General features: G+C 32.9%; 1 protein-coding gene, 1 long non-coding RNA gene and 1 pseudogene across 4 annotated transcripts; 1 reads left to right on the top strand and 2 right to left on the bottom strand.

Annotated features, from left to right (window-relative positions):
- Positions 1 to 4,595: 4,595 nt before the first annotated feature.
- LOC107422589 (uncharacterized) lies at positions 4,596 to 7,472 on the bottom strand. Its single transcript, XR_009638624.1, has 5 exons — positions 7,340 to 7,472; positions 7,099 to 7,199; positions 5,533 to 5,626; positions 5,280 to 5,368; positions 4,596 to 4,862 (listed from the first exon to the last, which is right to left on the bottom strand). It is a non-coding gene; the product is annotated as an uncharacterized LOC107422589 (long non-coding RNA).
- Positions 7,473 to 7,770: 298 nt separating this feature from the next.
- LOC107422588 (CRM-domain containing factor CFM3, chloroplastic/mitochondrial) lies at positions 7,771 to 12,628 on the top strand. 3 transcript variants are annotated; one of them, XR_009638623.1, is made up of 10 exons: positions 7,771 to 8,811; positions 9,013 to 9,487; positions 9,566 to 9,696; positions 10,038 to 10,394; positions 10,505 to 10,661; positions 10,792 to 11,084; positions 11,193 to 11,252; positions 11,373 to 11,602; positions 11,984 to 12,032; positions 12,486 to 12,628. XR_009638623.1 is itself a non-coding variant. In XM_025075810.3 (8 exons), the coding sequence occupies exons 1-8, from the start codon at positions 7,771 to 7,773 to the stop codon at positions 11,529 to 11,531; spliced, it is 2,673 nt and encodes an 890-aa protein (XP_024931578.3). In that variant the 3' UTR covers positions 11,532 to 11,888. The 3 variants fall into 3 exon arrangements, 1 of the variants encoding a protein (XP_024931578.3); XR_009638622.1 differs by lacking the exon at positions 12,486 to 12,628 and having other exon boundaries at positions 11,984 to 12,221; XM_025075810.3 differs by lacking the exons at positions 11,984 to 12,032; positions 12,486 to 12,628 and having other exon boundaries at positions 11,373 to 11,888.
- Positions 12,576 to 14,952, bottom strand: LOC107416714 (uncharacterized; annotated as a pseudogene).
- Positions 14,953 to 15,204: the final 252 nt, after the last annotated feature.

The raw sequence follows: 15,204 nt of genomic DNA, 5'->3' as shown, positions 1-15,204 counted from the left end.
ATGTTTTGTGTGCTTATCTTGTGTGTGAATTTGTGCGCGCGGGTGTGTAAGTGTGCATGCTTGTGCGTGTGCGTGTGTAGTAACTAATTTTAAAATAGAAAATGTTTTTTTGTCTTCATCATTGTTTTTTTTTTTTTTTTTTTTTAAGCTTTTGTTAGCTATCACTGTCTAAATTAAGAAGTACTATAAAGTTGAAGCTTGACGTACCTTTTGCTTCGAATTTTTTTTTTTTTACTTTTTTATTTTTAGATAAAATCGGATGACTTTAAAATTTTTGTTTGAAGAATTATTTTGTAATAATTATTATCATTAGATTATTTCCGATAAAATTTGAAAGATATCAAATTTTTAAAGGTTTTCTACCTCTTTCAAGTTAATTTAAATATATATATATATATATATATATATAATCAAGGTGTTGTGTTTCTTGAACATGGAGACCTAACATGCAAGAGAATCGTGTTAGCCATGATATTTGATGCTTCCTAGGTGACCACTCGGAGACAAATCATGTACCACAGCATACGAAGATCTTTCTCTCTTCTTTTATTTATTTATTTTTTGAATGATTTATCTTGACCCTCTACACTCTAATTTAGGAGTTATTTTCCATTGTTTTTTTCTGTCGGAAAATTAGAAAAATATATTGTTATATGAATAATAGTAGAGTGATCAAATTACTCACTAAATAAAGTACATTAATGTATCAAGTGAAGTTAATCTAATTTGTAAAACACCTCACACCCAAACTATGAGATTACGGGTTTGAGACACACCCTCCTCCTCTTTAAAACAGAAATTATAGTAATGTATTAATAAGCTTGATTTATTTGTGGTAAAATTATTGAAAATACACTTCCAACTACTAGGTTGAAACCTAGATAAAATCCCTCTCTTCTAGTTTTAATAGTTTTTTTATTCGTTTATCTATATTTATGCTATCATAAATATATCATTAATAATATGTCACATTATAGGCATGGATAGCACTAGTGTTGTTATAAATCTATATATAATAAAGCATATATGAGATCAACCTCTCCTCTAAGAAGCCTAACCACTTCAAGAGTAGATATTTAAATATATATATATATATATATATATTAGTGGCCTGATATAATTTGGTGAATATAATAAAGCTTATATCAGATCAACCTCTTCTTTAAAAAGCTTAATTACTTCAAAAGCTAACATGTATATATGTATATATATATATTAGTGGCCTAATATAATTAGATGAAATACTAAAATTTTATTTAAGTAAAATAAATCCTATATGAAGCTAAATAATTATTAAGACATTTTAAAATTTATGTCTTGAAATGATGGTTCAAGACTTTGAACAATAAAGTTTGAAATGATGGTTCAAGGCTAACTTTGAACAATAAAGTTAGCACCAGTACTATAACTATTAAATCAATTTGATATAAAACTTTTTATTATTTTTTAATTTGTATAAGTCTAGTTGTATATGTATGTATGTATATATATATATATATATGTATATAGCTGGGGCTATATATAGATTCAAGTCGCTCATGATCAGCTCGATCTTGGCTCAAATTAGCTCACTCAAACTCAACTCGTAATAAAAACAAATCGAGCTTGAATAAGAAATGATGCTTATAAGCCAATCTTGAACAATAAACCAAGTTTGTAAATAACTCAAATTTATTATTTATATGTATCTATATAAACATTATATTATAAATTTAAGCACATAAATTATTTATAATACATAAATAATATTTTTTATATTTTTAAAATAAATTAATTTTATAATAAAATTAATAGAATAAATGAAATTTATTAATAATTACTGTTAAAATTTTTATTTTAAGAAATTAAATATATAAGTTTTTAAGTTTTTATATTATAATCAACCGAGCTGAATTAAGCCTAAGCTTTTCATGAACGAGCTGGTATGAACGAATTATTTCAAAATTTTATAAACTTGAATGGAGCATGAACACACATAAAATCAAAATAGTTGAGTTTGAAAATGCTAATACTCAACTTGACGTGGCTAATTTATACCCTTATATATAGTTCTCTTATCAAAATAACCATATGAGTTTTCTATCATGATCTCCTTTATTATCAATAGTTAGATCTCTTCAAGAGTTGGAAATTGACAGGACTCAATTTTTCTACCTGGGATTTTAATATTCACTATATTCATACAAAATTCCAAATACAATTTTAAATTTAGTTTTTAAAAAAATTCAAAGACGGATGAAATCCCGATAGAAAATCTATTAAAATGTCCTTATCAAAAATATATATTATCTACAAACTATAAATAACACAATATTTTAAATAGATTGTGTTATTATGTTTGATTTATTATGTTAAAATTTGACTAAATTGATGGCATACATATATAAATATAAAAAACATAAAATATATTTTAAACGTCAATCAATATTGATTTAGTTGGTAAACTATTTAAATCTGTATCTGAAAAGTCAGGATGAAAAAAAATTATTGTAAATGATGAAAAAAATAAAATATATTTTAATTTAATATTTTTAAACTAAAATTAATAAAAAAGAACATGTAATATAGTTTATTCATATAAACATTACAATAGCAAAGTACTTATTAATTTTGGAAATTTTCTTTTATTCCAATGTAATAAATCCAATTAACATTATATTTCTAAAGACTCATTAATATTTTAATTGATTAATTAATAATGGGTAATCATATTTCTAAAGACTCATTAATATTTGACTTGATTAATTAATAATGGATAATATTATTCAGGATGGAAAAACTTGAGATTTCGAAATTGGGTGGGCAAGCTAAGGTTGGGGGAACTGCTATTGCCTTAGCTGGTGCAACAACTATAACACTCTATAAGGGTATTGCTGTAATATCATCTCGTACCAAAGACAGCCATCAAACTTCTTCATCTATTGGATCCATTGACAAGGATTGGATAAAGGGTTCTCTAATGCTTATCGTTTCATATATTTCCTTATCATTATTCTTCATTCTTCAGGTGATTTACATATTTAACTCATTTTTCTTTCTCCTGCTTTTCTAATATTCACTAGCTAATAAAGAGAAACATAAATAAAAAAATTTAAAAAAAAAAAAAAAAAGCATGCGAACTGGTTGGTGATGTTTAAGTTTATTTCCAGAAGTATCACCCATAAACTATTTTGTTATGCCTTTTTTCTATCACAATTGAATAGAAATGACTTTGACATATCAATTAATTGTGTTCATAAATATACCAATATTCTAAATAAGAAACCTGTCCTAATATGATAAGCATCAGCGCCGAATTATTTTAGAGTATATTACTATGATCCATATGTAATTTGGCCTCGTAGCAAAATTTTATACATATTTACTAACCAGAATTCACGTGTGTGTGCAAAATTTGGATGCAGACGAAAACGATAAAAATGTATCCAGCACCAATGACTCTTACAGCATTAACATGCTTATCAGGAACTTTACTCTCAACAATCATGACTGCAATTCTGGATCACAAAGCAGCCTCTTGGAGGTTGTCATGGAACATCACACTCCTTGCTCCTCTTTATAGTGTAAGAATTTAATTCATCAGGAAACTCTTTTTTTTTTTTTCTTTTTTTTTGTCCTCTCTAAATTTTTGTGGAAATTAATTCATACACAATAAAGTTGAATTTATTTATTTATTTTTCTAAAACGTATTTGCAGGGAATTGTGGTATTTGGTATTATTGCTTACGTTCAAACTTTAGTATTACGAAGAAAAGGTCCAGTTTTCACGATAGCATTCAGACCCTTAAACACGGTAATGGTAGCTATAATGGGAGTACTCATTCTGAGAGAAGCGTTACACTTGGGAAGGTATATAGATATATCATGTACAAGTATTTTATATATTTGGATTTCTTGGTAATTAAAATAATTCAAGTTTTTCTTCAGTTTTTATGGGCTATATTATAAATTTTAGGAGACATTTCATCTACCTATTCGATGTTTGATGGAAATTCACTTAGACCTTTGAAGTTTCAAAATTCATCACCTGGCACAAGATTGGAAAATCATACTGACTTATAAAATGTTGTTTTATCCTTCTATATCAAAAATAAATATTTACTTATATCATGTCAGTTACTTTAAAATAATGTATAATTAAAAAAAAAAAATCTCATTTTCTAGAGATTGCATTTACACTGTTCAACAACATAAATATACAAGACAAATAAATTATATTTATTTTTTAAATAAAAAATTATAAAAATATACTTCTATGTTTATTTTGATATAGAAAGTTAAAATAGACTTTTCAAAAGTCCAACTTAGTCAATAATCAATTTTAAAGGTGTTAAGCCATAATTATCCAAACTTTATGGAGTTAAGTCATGATAATATTCCAAACTTCAAGGTCTAAGTATTCATTGAATCTGACGGACGTGGATGAAATTTACTCTTAATTTTATTTTATTTTTAATATCTTATGTAGCCTCAATATATTTCTGATTAACGTTTACTGGTTTTTTACAGTATAATAGGCGCTCTGTTGATAGTTATTGGATTATATGCAATCCTTTGGGGAAAGAAGAAAGAGAAGGAGAAAGATACAGTGGAGCATACGACCGTATCTCAGCAAGTAGATGCTGAAATCAAACTAGAAAAGTGAAGAAAGTACTTACATGTAATGTAACTGTATCTCAGCAATTAGATGCTGAAATCAAAATAGAAAAGTGAAGAAAGTACTTACACGTAATGTAACGGGTACGCAATGTCATCCCATGCATGTCACTTCCAATTATCAATTTATCATAGTGACAATCAATATTGTAATAACAAATGGCTCCATCAAATGTGCAGAGTGAGAGTCACACCATGCAAGTGTAGCTGCAAAAAGATAAGTGCTCTCATACTCTTCCACCTCAAGTTAAGTAGTATAAATGCAGTTGCATTGCGTGCCATAAAATTTCACGAATCTTAGAATAAACAGAAAGAAAAAGGCAAAAGGTTGTGCAACATGAACACCATATGAAGGCAAAAGGTTGGGCAACATGAACACCATATGAGCATTGCAAGTGTAGGAGTAATGTATGAGACTAAATATGTTTTTTTTTTTTTTTTTTTTTTTGGTGCTAGTGTAATATAGAGTAATTCTATTATCCAGAACATTTTTATTTGAGATTGTTTGGGGACAAGATGTTGTCCACCGAAAATCCTGGACAAAAAAATTCATGGATAAAAAATTTAGTATATCTTTATAATTTAACCATCCATTTTAATGTACTTCGTACTTACTGAACATACCAAAATTGCATACTCCTCCCAAAGTCAGTCCTCCTCTAGCTTGCTGCATTTTCCATGACTATAATGAAATGAGTTGGAGTTGGTAAAAGCTGTACAATTTTTAAAAAAGTAAATACAAAGAAAGAGCTTAGCTTTCAAGAAACTATGGAGTAAGTAATTACTACCAGATGTGTGTAAGCATAAAAACAAAGAATATATATAAACAGTTGGAATTAAACTTCATTTATAGAGGTAGCTTTCTTTACCCACTCACCTTATTCCATGGCTCTGAAGTCCAACTTGCAACCCTGTGACTCACTGATGTTTGGTTGCAGTGCACTTGTGTGGCCAACCTTCCGGCTTGTTATCTATGGAAGGAAGGTGAAATATTAAAAACTACACTAATCGGCCAGAAAAGGAGAATGAGTGCAAAAAGTCATTGATTATAGACCTAAGCAAATACAGTACAATCAAACTTGGTTAATCTAACTAATAAACTCTAGTTCTCAGTTAGTCAGATGGGGTAGGCTACTTTCAGATGTCATGAGAGATGTACACGGTACAACATTAACAAGGCTAAGCAATAACTTGCAAAGTCACAACAAAAGAACCGTATATGCTGTAGCTCAGCCTACAAAATCCTGCAACTCTGATAAAGAATTTTATTTTATGCCCTGTTGCTCAACCGTTCCTCTTGTTCCAACTAAAACAATGCAAATAAATTGGATTCCCACTTATGAACATTTAAGCCATTACACTCAAATGATCAACTATACAAACCAAATGGAGGTAAGAAGGGATAGTGGGACATAATATCAATCAAAAAGGCACAGAAACACCCTTTTTTTCTTTTTTCCCCCCTTCTGTAATTGAAATATACTATCACCATCCACAAAGTAAACAAGCAGAATCAATTGGAACTACTTATATAGTGATTGACAACAAATTTATCTAGCAAAACAAAATCCAACCCCCAATCCAGTCTCTATTTAATCACTCTCCCGCCTCTCTTTCTCCTTTGTGCACTTTTTACGTATTGTCATTCATTGTCAAATGATAGACTAATCCAAACACTTTTCAACTTCTTTACTCTTGCAGCCCTAAATCCCTTCCCTTTGCTTTTAAAATTAGAAGATTCTTAAGTAAATTGAGGCAGTTTGTTCTGTACCAAACAGAGGTGAACAATACTTGTACAATAAAATTTCCTAAATCCATCTGTTAGCGTTAGCACTACCATGAAAACAGAGTTGCATTTAGATTAGCATATGAAATACCATTTTAAACTCTTCACACTATAGAAGCATATTCATATCATATAGAACTATGTTATCAGAAATCCTCGAGCCATACCCATCGTCAATGCATAGATCTTAATCAAGGTGAATCAGTTTTAGTGTCAAAAGAATCTATCTCGTATAATATAGCAACTATTGGCCATATACAGGCCCTTTTTTTTTGGGGGGGGGGGGGGGGGGGGGTGTTGGGTGAAAGTTGGCCCTATCCTGATAGTGATGAAAATTGCTCAAATTTGAGGCATTGCGGCTACATTGCTAGGAAACTTAGTGACATTAGAAACACACTTAGCAGATGACATAATATTCTACCTACCACTCTCTAATAAGAGCAAAATTTAGATTTTTATCCCAAAAAAAAAAAAAAAAGAGCAAAATTTAGACTAAAATAATTGATTGGACATATGGAGCAAAAAATTTTCAAAATATGCAAGTACCAACATATTACGGACAATCACAATGCATATATGAAACTAAATCTGTTCCTTTTTGTACAAATGTAATATAACTTTAAATTAACCGTCTATTTTAATGCATCACGTACTTACAGATTATACCAACATTTGCACATTCTTCCCAAAGTCCTCCTCTAGTAGCTGCATATTCCATATTCCATATGATATGATGAATGGATTGCAGTTGGTAAAAGCTGCCCGAATTTAAAAATAGTAAATACAAGAAACAACTTTATTTTCCCAGAAATTATGGAGTTAGTAAATCCTACCTGGTGCTTGTACTAACATTAAAAAAAAAAAATTAACAACATATATATTTACAGAACCCACTTACAGAAAACTGTTATTCTTCCTTGCAACCCCAAGCCAAGCGATGTCTATAAACACCTGGCAACCAAACGATACAATTGGGCAAAACTCAAGCAGCAAATTCCAAAATATTCCGACAAATCCAAAAGCAGAGCAAGCCGAATGCCTCCTGTAAATATTGGCTGAAAACCCAAATTTTTTCCCCAAAATTTCGAATTAAAGTAGAACAAATTTGCAAAATCTGTGTAATGGAATAAAATAATGAAGCAGAGTGAAGAAGAAAAAGAAGACGGAATAGAATGAGGAATCCGATTCAAAGAGACGCAGAATCCTGGAGGTGAAAAGCATCCGAAAATTAACAAATGACCAAAACCACCCTTAGTAAGCAAGAAATTTACAAAATAACCTAAGCAGCAACAATTCTAAATAGATATTAAGTAGCTATCCATTGTTTCAATGGCGCTCTCTTCGTTTCCGCTGATTAATCCCTCTACTTCTTCTTCTTCTTCTTCCCACTCTCTCTATTTCCTTCTTCTCCACTCCCAGCCCCACTTCTCTAATCCTTGTAGAGCTCTTAAATTCAGAGTTTCCTCTTCTTACCGGTCGGCCCAAGTTGACACCCAGCAACACCCCCAACGCGTCAAAAAGGTAGCTTTTGAAATCACTAAGAAGAAGAATAGAAAACCCAAGCCAAGCTTTTTAGAGCAAATCCGGGATAAATGGTCTACGAAACTTGGCTCTCCGAGAGAGAAATTTCCATGGCAAGAACAGCAGGAACAAGAAAGAATAGATGATGATGGTGGTAGTGATGCAGAGGAAGAGGCTGAGATAAAAGTTGATGGTAAAGCAGCATCAAAGGGTGACCACCCAGTGGGGCTTGGTATGCAAAGGAGATTGATTTCGGCTCCTTGGTCTCATGGAACCAAAACCCACAGCCGAAATTTTAATGGGTTCGAAGAGCATTGTGATAATCGTGTTGCCAATAGTGTTGAAAAAGCTCAAACTTTTGAGCAAGTTGATCGTAATTCTGGGTTTCAAAGAGAATTCGATGCAAAAAGTGACTCGGTTTCTAAGGGGGATTGGAAAGCGGAGGAAAAAACTATGTCTGTAGACGGAAATGGCGTTTCTTTGAGTGAAATGTCCTCTGAGGATGCCAAGGATGTCCTTGACGTGGTGCATTACCATTTGGATTCTAGCCATTCAGCTGGTGAACCTTCAAAGAGAAGAGCGAAATTGGATTATGCGGAAGGAAAAAAAGGGAGTTGCAGGAGGAAAAGCAACACGGACTTGGCAGAGCAAATGGTTCCGGAGCACGAGTTGCAAAGACTGAGGAATGTTTCTTTGAGAATGCTGGAGAGAATTAAAGTGGGAGTTAAAGGTATTACCGGGGAATTGGTAGAAACCATTCATGAGAAGTGGAAGTTGGACGAAGTGGTGAAGTTGAAGTTTGAAGAGCCTCTTTCACTTAACATGAAAAGGACCCATGATCTTTTAGAGGTTAGTTAATTCTATTGCTTCCTTAAGTAAATTGTAGTACCATGTTCATGATGTGGAGCTTCTAAAAGCATGCTTCTAGATTAAGCTTGATTGACCCACACCATATGAAATATTTTGAATTTAGATGCTTTATGGTTAAATTAACATATATCTGCTCTCTTTTTGTATATTGTATATTGATTATCCTATGTTATCTGTCAGACGAAAACTGGAGGTCTAGTTATATGGAGATCAGGTAGCTCAGTAGTTCTATACAGGGGAATGGCCTACAACCTTCCTTGTGTGAAGTCATATGCTGGAAATAATCAGTCTAGCAAGAGTGGTTTGCCAGACTCTGAAGATGTTATGCCTAATTCCATGAATGAAATAGGCGTGAATGGTGTGGGTGAAACCACAGAATCTTCTGTTTCCAATGAGCATCCAAAGGATCCATCTAAAGGAGAACCATTGGACTTGAGTGATCTGAACAGCTTGTTAGATGAGTTAGGCCCACGGTTTGAAGATTGGTTAGGCCGGGAGCCATTGCCTGTTGACGCTGACTTACTTCCTCCGGTGGTACCTGGCTATAAGACTCCATTTAGACTGCTTCCACATGGGGTAAGACATTGTCTAAGTAACAAGGGAATGACGAAATTTCGCAGGCTTGCAAGAACAGTGCCTCCACATTTTGCCCTAGGTATGAGAACTTATTTTTGTGATATTTCAGTCCCTAAATGTGTTTGCTGATTATTTTATCTATGCTAAATTGTCATAGGGAGGAATAGAGAACTGCAGGGTCTAGCTAACGCTATGGTGAAGCTATGGGAGAAGAGTGCTATAGCAAAGATAGCCATCAAACGTGGAGTAGAGAACACATGTAATGAGAGGATGGCAGAGGAACTCAGGGTGAGACATTTATGATGGAACATTCATTTCTGTCCAACAAAAATTTCTCCAATGTGACACTAGGATTCAACTTTCTGAAAATCTTAATGAAAACAACTTTCGCATCCCTGAAAATAATGATGGGCTGCTGCTTCTTGCTTAATTCATCAAATTCAAAAGAATAGGTGTTAATGTAAATAATTTTAGATGGAAGATTTGACTCTTCCTTTCCAGGTTAGGACAGTTTTGTGTTCTCTACCAGTACGATAAAGCCCATCTATCCGTTGACAAATTGGATTTTCGATGCTTAAATTATCTTGTGCTACTTCTTGCTTTTGACTGGCCGTGTTTTATGTTTACAGCAACTTACAGGGGGAACTCTACTATCTAGAAACAAGGAATTTATAGTCTTCTATAGGGGTAATGACTTCCTACCACCTGCTGTGACAGAAGCTTTGCGAGAGAGGAGAAATCTGAGAGATCTGCAACAAGACGAAGAAGAACAAGCTCGAAAGCTGGCCTCAGCCTCGGATTCTATTGAGTTGAAAACCAAAGCATCTAGTGGTCAACTTGTTGCTGGAACTCTTGCTGAAACCGTGGCCGCAACTGCTCGCTGGGGAAATCAACTGACCAGTTTAGATGTTGAAAAAATGTTGAGAGATTCAACTTTGTCTAGGCATGCATCCTTAATTAAACACCTTCAGAACAAATTAGCTCTTGTAAGTAACAAACACACTGTCATTTTAATTCAGCATAAAATTCTGGAACAGCAAAACCTGTCCCCTTGAATTTCTAACTTTTTGATTCATTTGTAATCTTTAATTCCTAGGCAAAAGGAAAGCTTAAAAAGGCTGAGATAGCTTTGGCAGAGGTGCAGGAAAATCTGGAACCAACAGATCTCCCAGATGACTTGGAAACCTTAACTGATGAGGAAAGATTTTTGTTTCGCAAGATTGGTCTGAGCATGAAACCTTACCTGCTTCTGGGTAAGAGTAACAGCTGCAATTTTGAATTTAATGGTTTTAAGGGGAATATTCAAACATTTGTAACAACTGCAATTTTGAATTTAGTGGTTTTATGGGGAATGTTCAAACATTTGGGTTCCATCTGTTTCAGGGAGGCGAGGGGTTTATGATGGCACCATAGAGAATATGCACTTACACTGGAAATATCGAGAATTGGTGAAGATAATCGTGAAAGGAAAGAGCTTTCAGCAAGTAAAGCATGTAGCAATTTCTTTGGAAGCAGAGAGTGGAGGAGTGCTAGTATCTTTGGATAAAACTACTAAAGGCTATGCAATTATTGTGTATAGAGGGAAAAACTATCTATCCCCTCTTAAAATAAGACCTAGGAATTTATTGTCAAGAAGACAGGCTTTGGCTCGATCAATTGAACTACAGAGGCGTGAGGTAACAACAAATATTGTTGAATCAAAGTGCTATGTGTATTTCCATCTGAAATTAAAATAGTATTCTATTTGAACTTCCATCTAAAAGATATATCCTTATCTTTACCAGGCATTGCAGCATCATATATCAGACTTACAGGAGAGAATCGACTTGCTAAAATCTGAACTAGTATGTCTATCAATTTTTGTTTTGGTAAATTAGTATGTCTATATGTTACTTTACAAAAGCTTTAATTTATTTATTTTTTTTTTTTTTTAATAATTCTTAATTTTCTGCTCTTCTTTCTAGGAGGAATCAAGAAGCAGGAAAATGATTGATGAGGAAGGAAATTTGCACTCAACAGAGAATGATTCTAATCTTGTCAATGATGATGATGATGATGGTGAAGAGGCATATCTTGAAGTATATGATAGTGGCAATGATGATAACTCCGATGGAGATGCCTGAGAAGAAGGCAATGGTCCTCTCTACTGCCAATCCAATATGGAGATGACAGCCAAAAAGCATGCATGCTAAAGGTTTGAGATTGTGTTTTTTCAATTTATGTTTTATACTGTAATTTTTGTAGAAAGTTTAGATGAACCTTAATCATGCATCAAGTTTTTGTTAAAAAATTTACCTATTCTTCTCACTCCTTCAGGAAGTGGGATTGTGATGGTAGTGGTCTATAATGTTTCTAGTTTTATATTTATCTATTTTGAAGGATGTTTTGTGTTTTATTTCTGTTTAGTCTTCTAGGTTTTTGAATATGTACAGTTACAAATGTATTTTGTTTAATGTAAAGAGCCCCTTAAACTTTTATTATTCTTTGGAAGTTTTGTATCCTTGAGCGGATTGAATTATATGATAGGGGTGAATATTATTCGTTTTCTCAAGTTTGTTGCTCCTTGTCATTACAGGGATAAGGTTGTTGATTTCCATTGGAATGCATCGGATCCTTGGACTGTTGTGAGTGTATACGATGACTGAGATACTTTTATGATTCAAAGTGTTCATTTTTTTTTTTTAAGCTAGGGGCTAGAGGGATAAAAATTTTATTGGCATTATCCAGCAAGGTTTACTATTAACTGCTAGCATGCACACGTAATGTTTGGCAAAAACTGTACAATTAATTCTATTGATTTTGTTCTTGTTAAATCACCTAATGAATCACCAAATATATGATTCTTGAAAAATCACTTTCTAAAGTGGTAGTCACTTGTAGAAATCAGGCCTAAAAGGGGCCTATAATTTTATTCAACTTCGGTGTGCACCACATGTTGGAAAGTGAATAATCGAGTCAAGAACTCTAAACAAAATATCTCATAGTTCAATGAGACACTGGATTTACATACTGGTGTTCTTTAACATTCATGGCCATATTTTAGCAGAGAATTCACTAGTATATATTTAGCCCTTCAGAACTGAACATGGCATTGTGGAACCAACTTGTCAACAGAAGCCGCACATTACTAAGCATACTCTTTAATAGCGAAGAGATGACAAAACTATCTAGCTTGAAGCAGCCTTGTCCTGCTGCAGGCTTGAATTAATGAACTCCAAAACAACAGAGGCAAACTCAGCTCGATGCTTGTTGGTGTATCCATGACCAGCTTTTTTTATGATGTGCAATTTGTGATTTGGTATGATCTTGGCAAACTCATATGCATCTCCAACCGGGACAATTTCATCAGCCGTTCCATGGACTGTCAAGACCCTGTGATTACAATGGAGATATTTACAATTATGCGAACAATTGGTGAACATGATTACAAAGCAAAAATTGGTAGTAGGAACAATGAACCAACTTTTAGATCCACAAAGATCGACTTGATGAGTTTCTTAATACCATAAATTTAATGAAAAGAAAAACTTTATTCTATTAATCTTTTTTGTGGTTTGCTCTTCTGACGTTTTACCATTACCTCATCCCTCCAATGAGACAACAAATTCTAATCGCACAGCCATATATTACGAAACATCAAAGAAGAGAAATCTTATAAAACTGGCATTTTTATGTTCCTTTTTTTTTATTTTTCTTTAACATGTGATGTGATGATTTTGGTGATACAAAAATTGTAAGGGAAAGGGAAAATGACATAAGAAGATTTACAAATGTAATCAAATTTTACTAACCTGCAATCCTTGTCAATATGAAGACACGCCTCGTGCATATCGGTTGTTAGGCGTTCAGTCAAACTTTCCAAGGTTACACGATAGTCCATATTTCCTACATACATAAATAGAGTGTTGGTCGAGTATGTGAAATGCGAATACTCTACTCAAAACACAAGAAAAACAAGCAACTATACATATGACTAATCTCAAGAAAGTTAAGTTAGCTGTGTCCAGTCACAGCCAAAAATTGAGGTGCTCACATACAGGTTAAAAACAACTAGCAAAAATTATATATTACCGTTCTTTTTCTTAACGTCGATAAATCCTTCCTCCTTGATTATTGGCATAAAGTCTTGTCCTAGATGCATTTCAAGGCCACTCTTCAGATCATAACATCCAGAAACATTAACAACTGTATGGATGTCATTATACTTAGAAGCATACAAAAGCACCACATTGCCTCCTGCTCAACAGCACATCCAAACAATTGCAATAGACATTTCAAATTTGGGAAAGCATACTAAGACCATAAAATGAATGACTAACACAGGTTAAACAAAATATTTTAGGTGGGAAATTCAAATGCACCTTTACCATGCCCAAGAATTCCACCAATTACTCTGTTTGCTCCAGAGAAGCAAAAATTCAAATTTTAAACCAAAGAATAATAATATGATAGGGATTGACGAAAAGTACCATGGACATATGAAGATTTCAGTAAAAATTACATTAGAATCAAGAAATTTAGATCGATTTATACTAGCTAGCAGTCCAACAACTTACCCATTTCCAGCAAATTCAAAACGAAAGGCACTAATTCCTTGATTTTCCAAAGCAACTGCTAGGTTCAATAGTACATTGGAATCATGGTGGCTAAAAAAAAAAAAGAATTATAAGTTGCAAAACTTCCATGAAGACCATAATTATGCTTGAACAAACAAAAAGAACATAGAAATTCTTTGATCAGAAGAACCACCCTTTGTTGATGGGAAACCATGGCATAAGATTATAATCTCCACAGATCCGGTTTCATGCAATAAGCCCACCAGTTTTTCACCATGCTTATTTTGTACTACCACTTTCTGTGGCTGACCCACTAATAAACACAAATGCAAATTCTTAGACATATTGTTGAGAGGGAGAAAAGCTATCTATATCTATATATATATATATATACACATATATACAGCGTGGTGTAAGGTTTTTTATGTTAATGAACTAAAGAAACATCTATAATGAAACCAATCCTTTGTGTACCAAATTCTGAAAAATTTTGGAAGTCAAAAAAGGTCAAACAAGCTTAGTATTTTTTTTATTTTTTTATGTCATCGAATTGATCAACAATCTGTTCTTGTGCCACTATTTCATTTTAGTTTTCTATTTTTCTGGTCAACACGGTGGATCATATTTGACAAGAAATTAATAAGTGCAAACTACCATGCAACACAAATGAATCACTTATGCGGAAATATATTTAGGATATCTTCTACAAGTAGATAATAATTTGCATATTAACTAAAATCAAGCATATAGAAAGTGCAGAGCTATCACAGTCAAACTCAACTAAAAAATATCTGCAAGTTAAGATGAATACATTTTTTCGGAAAACCCACATATTGCAAAGAAGCAGCCAAAGAAACAAAATATGACGAATTTTTTTTACCCAAAAAACAAAAAAAGAAGACAAATTTGTTACCTGGGTTTTGTGAGGACTTGGCCATCCTCCTCTGGAACTGGGAAGTATGAATGTATGATGGTGAAAGAAAGCGCACCTGGGGAAGATGAAATTTAGGTGAAACGGTGTTCCATTTGCAAATATATATTTATATAAAATAAAAATATAAAAAATATAAAAAAAATTGTTCTCTAATGCGTATCACATTGCCCGAAATCAAATACACAAAGACTTCCCAAACAAAAACAATGATCAACAGGGCTATCCAAATAAACTAATTTTCTCACTTCAAAATTAAAAACTAAGAATAATCGAAGCACAAATTCTTTTTATCCGAAGCAATAAAAC

This window comes from Ziziphus jujuba, chromosome 4 (assembly GCF_031755915.1).
Source record: "Ziziphus jujuba cultivar Dongzao chromosome 4, ASM3175591v1".
Classification (NCBI taxonomy): domain Eukaryota; kingdom Viridiplantae; phylum Streptophyta; class Magnoliopsida; order Rosales; family Rhamnaceae; genus Ziziphus; species Ziziphus jujuba.
The sequence above is the reverse complement of the archived record's forward strand: the minus strand, read 5'-3'. Positions and strand labels throughout refer to the sequence as shown.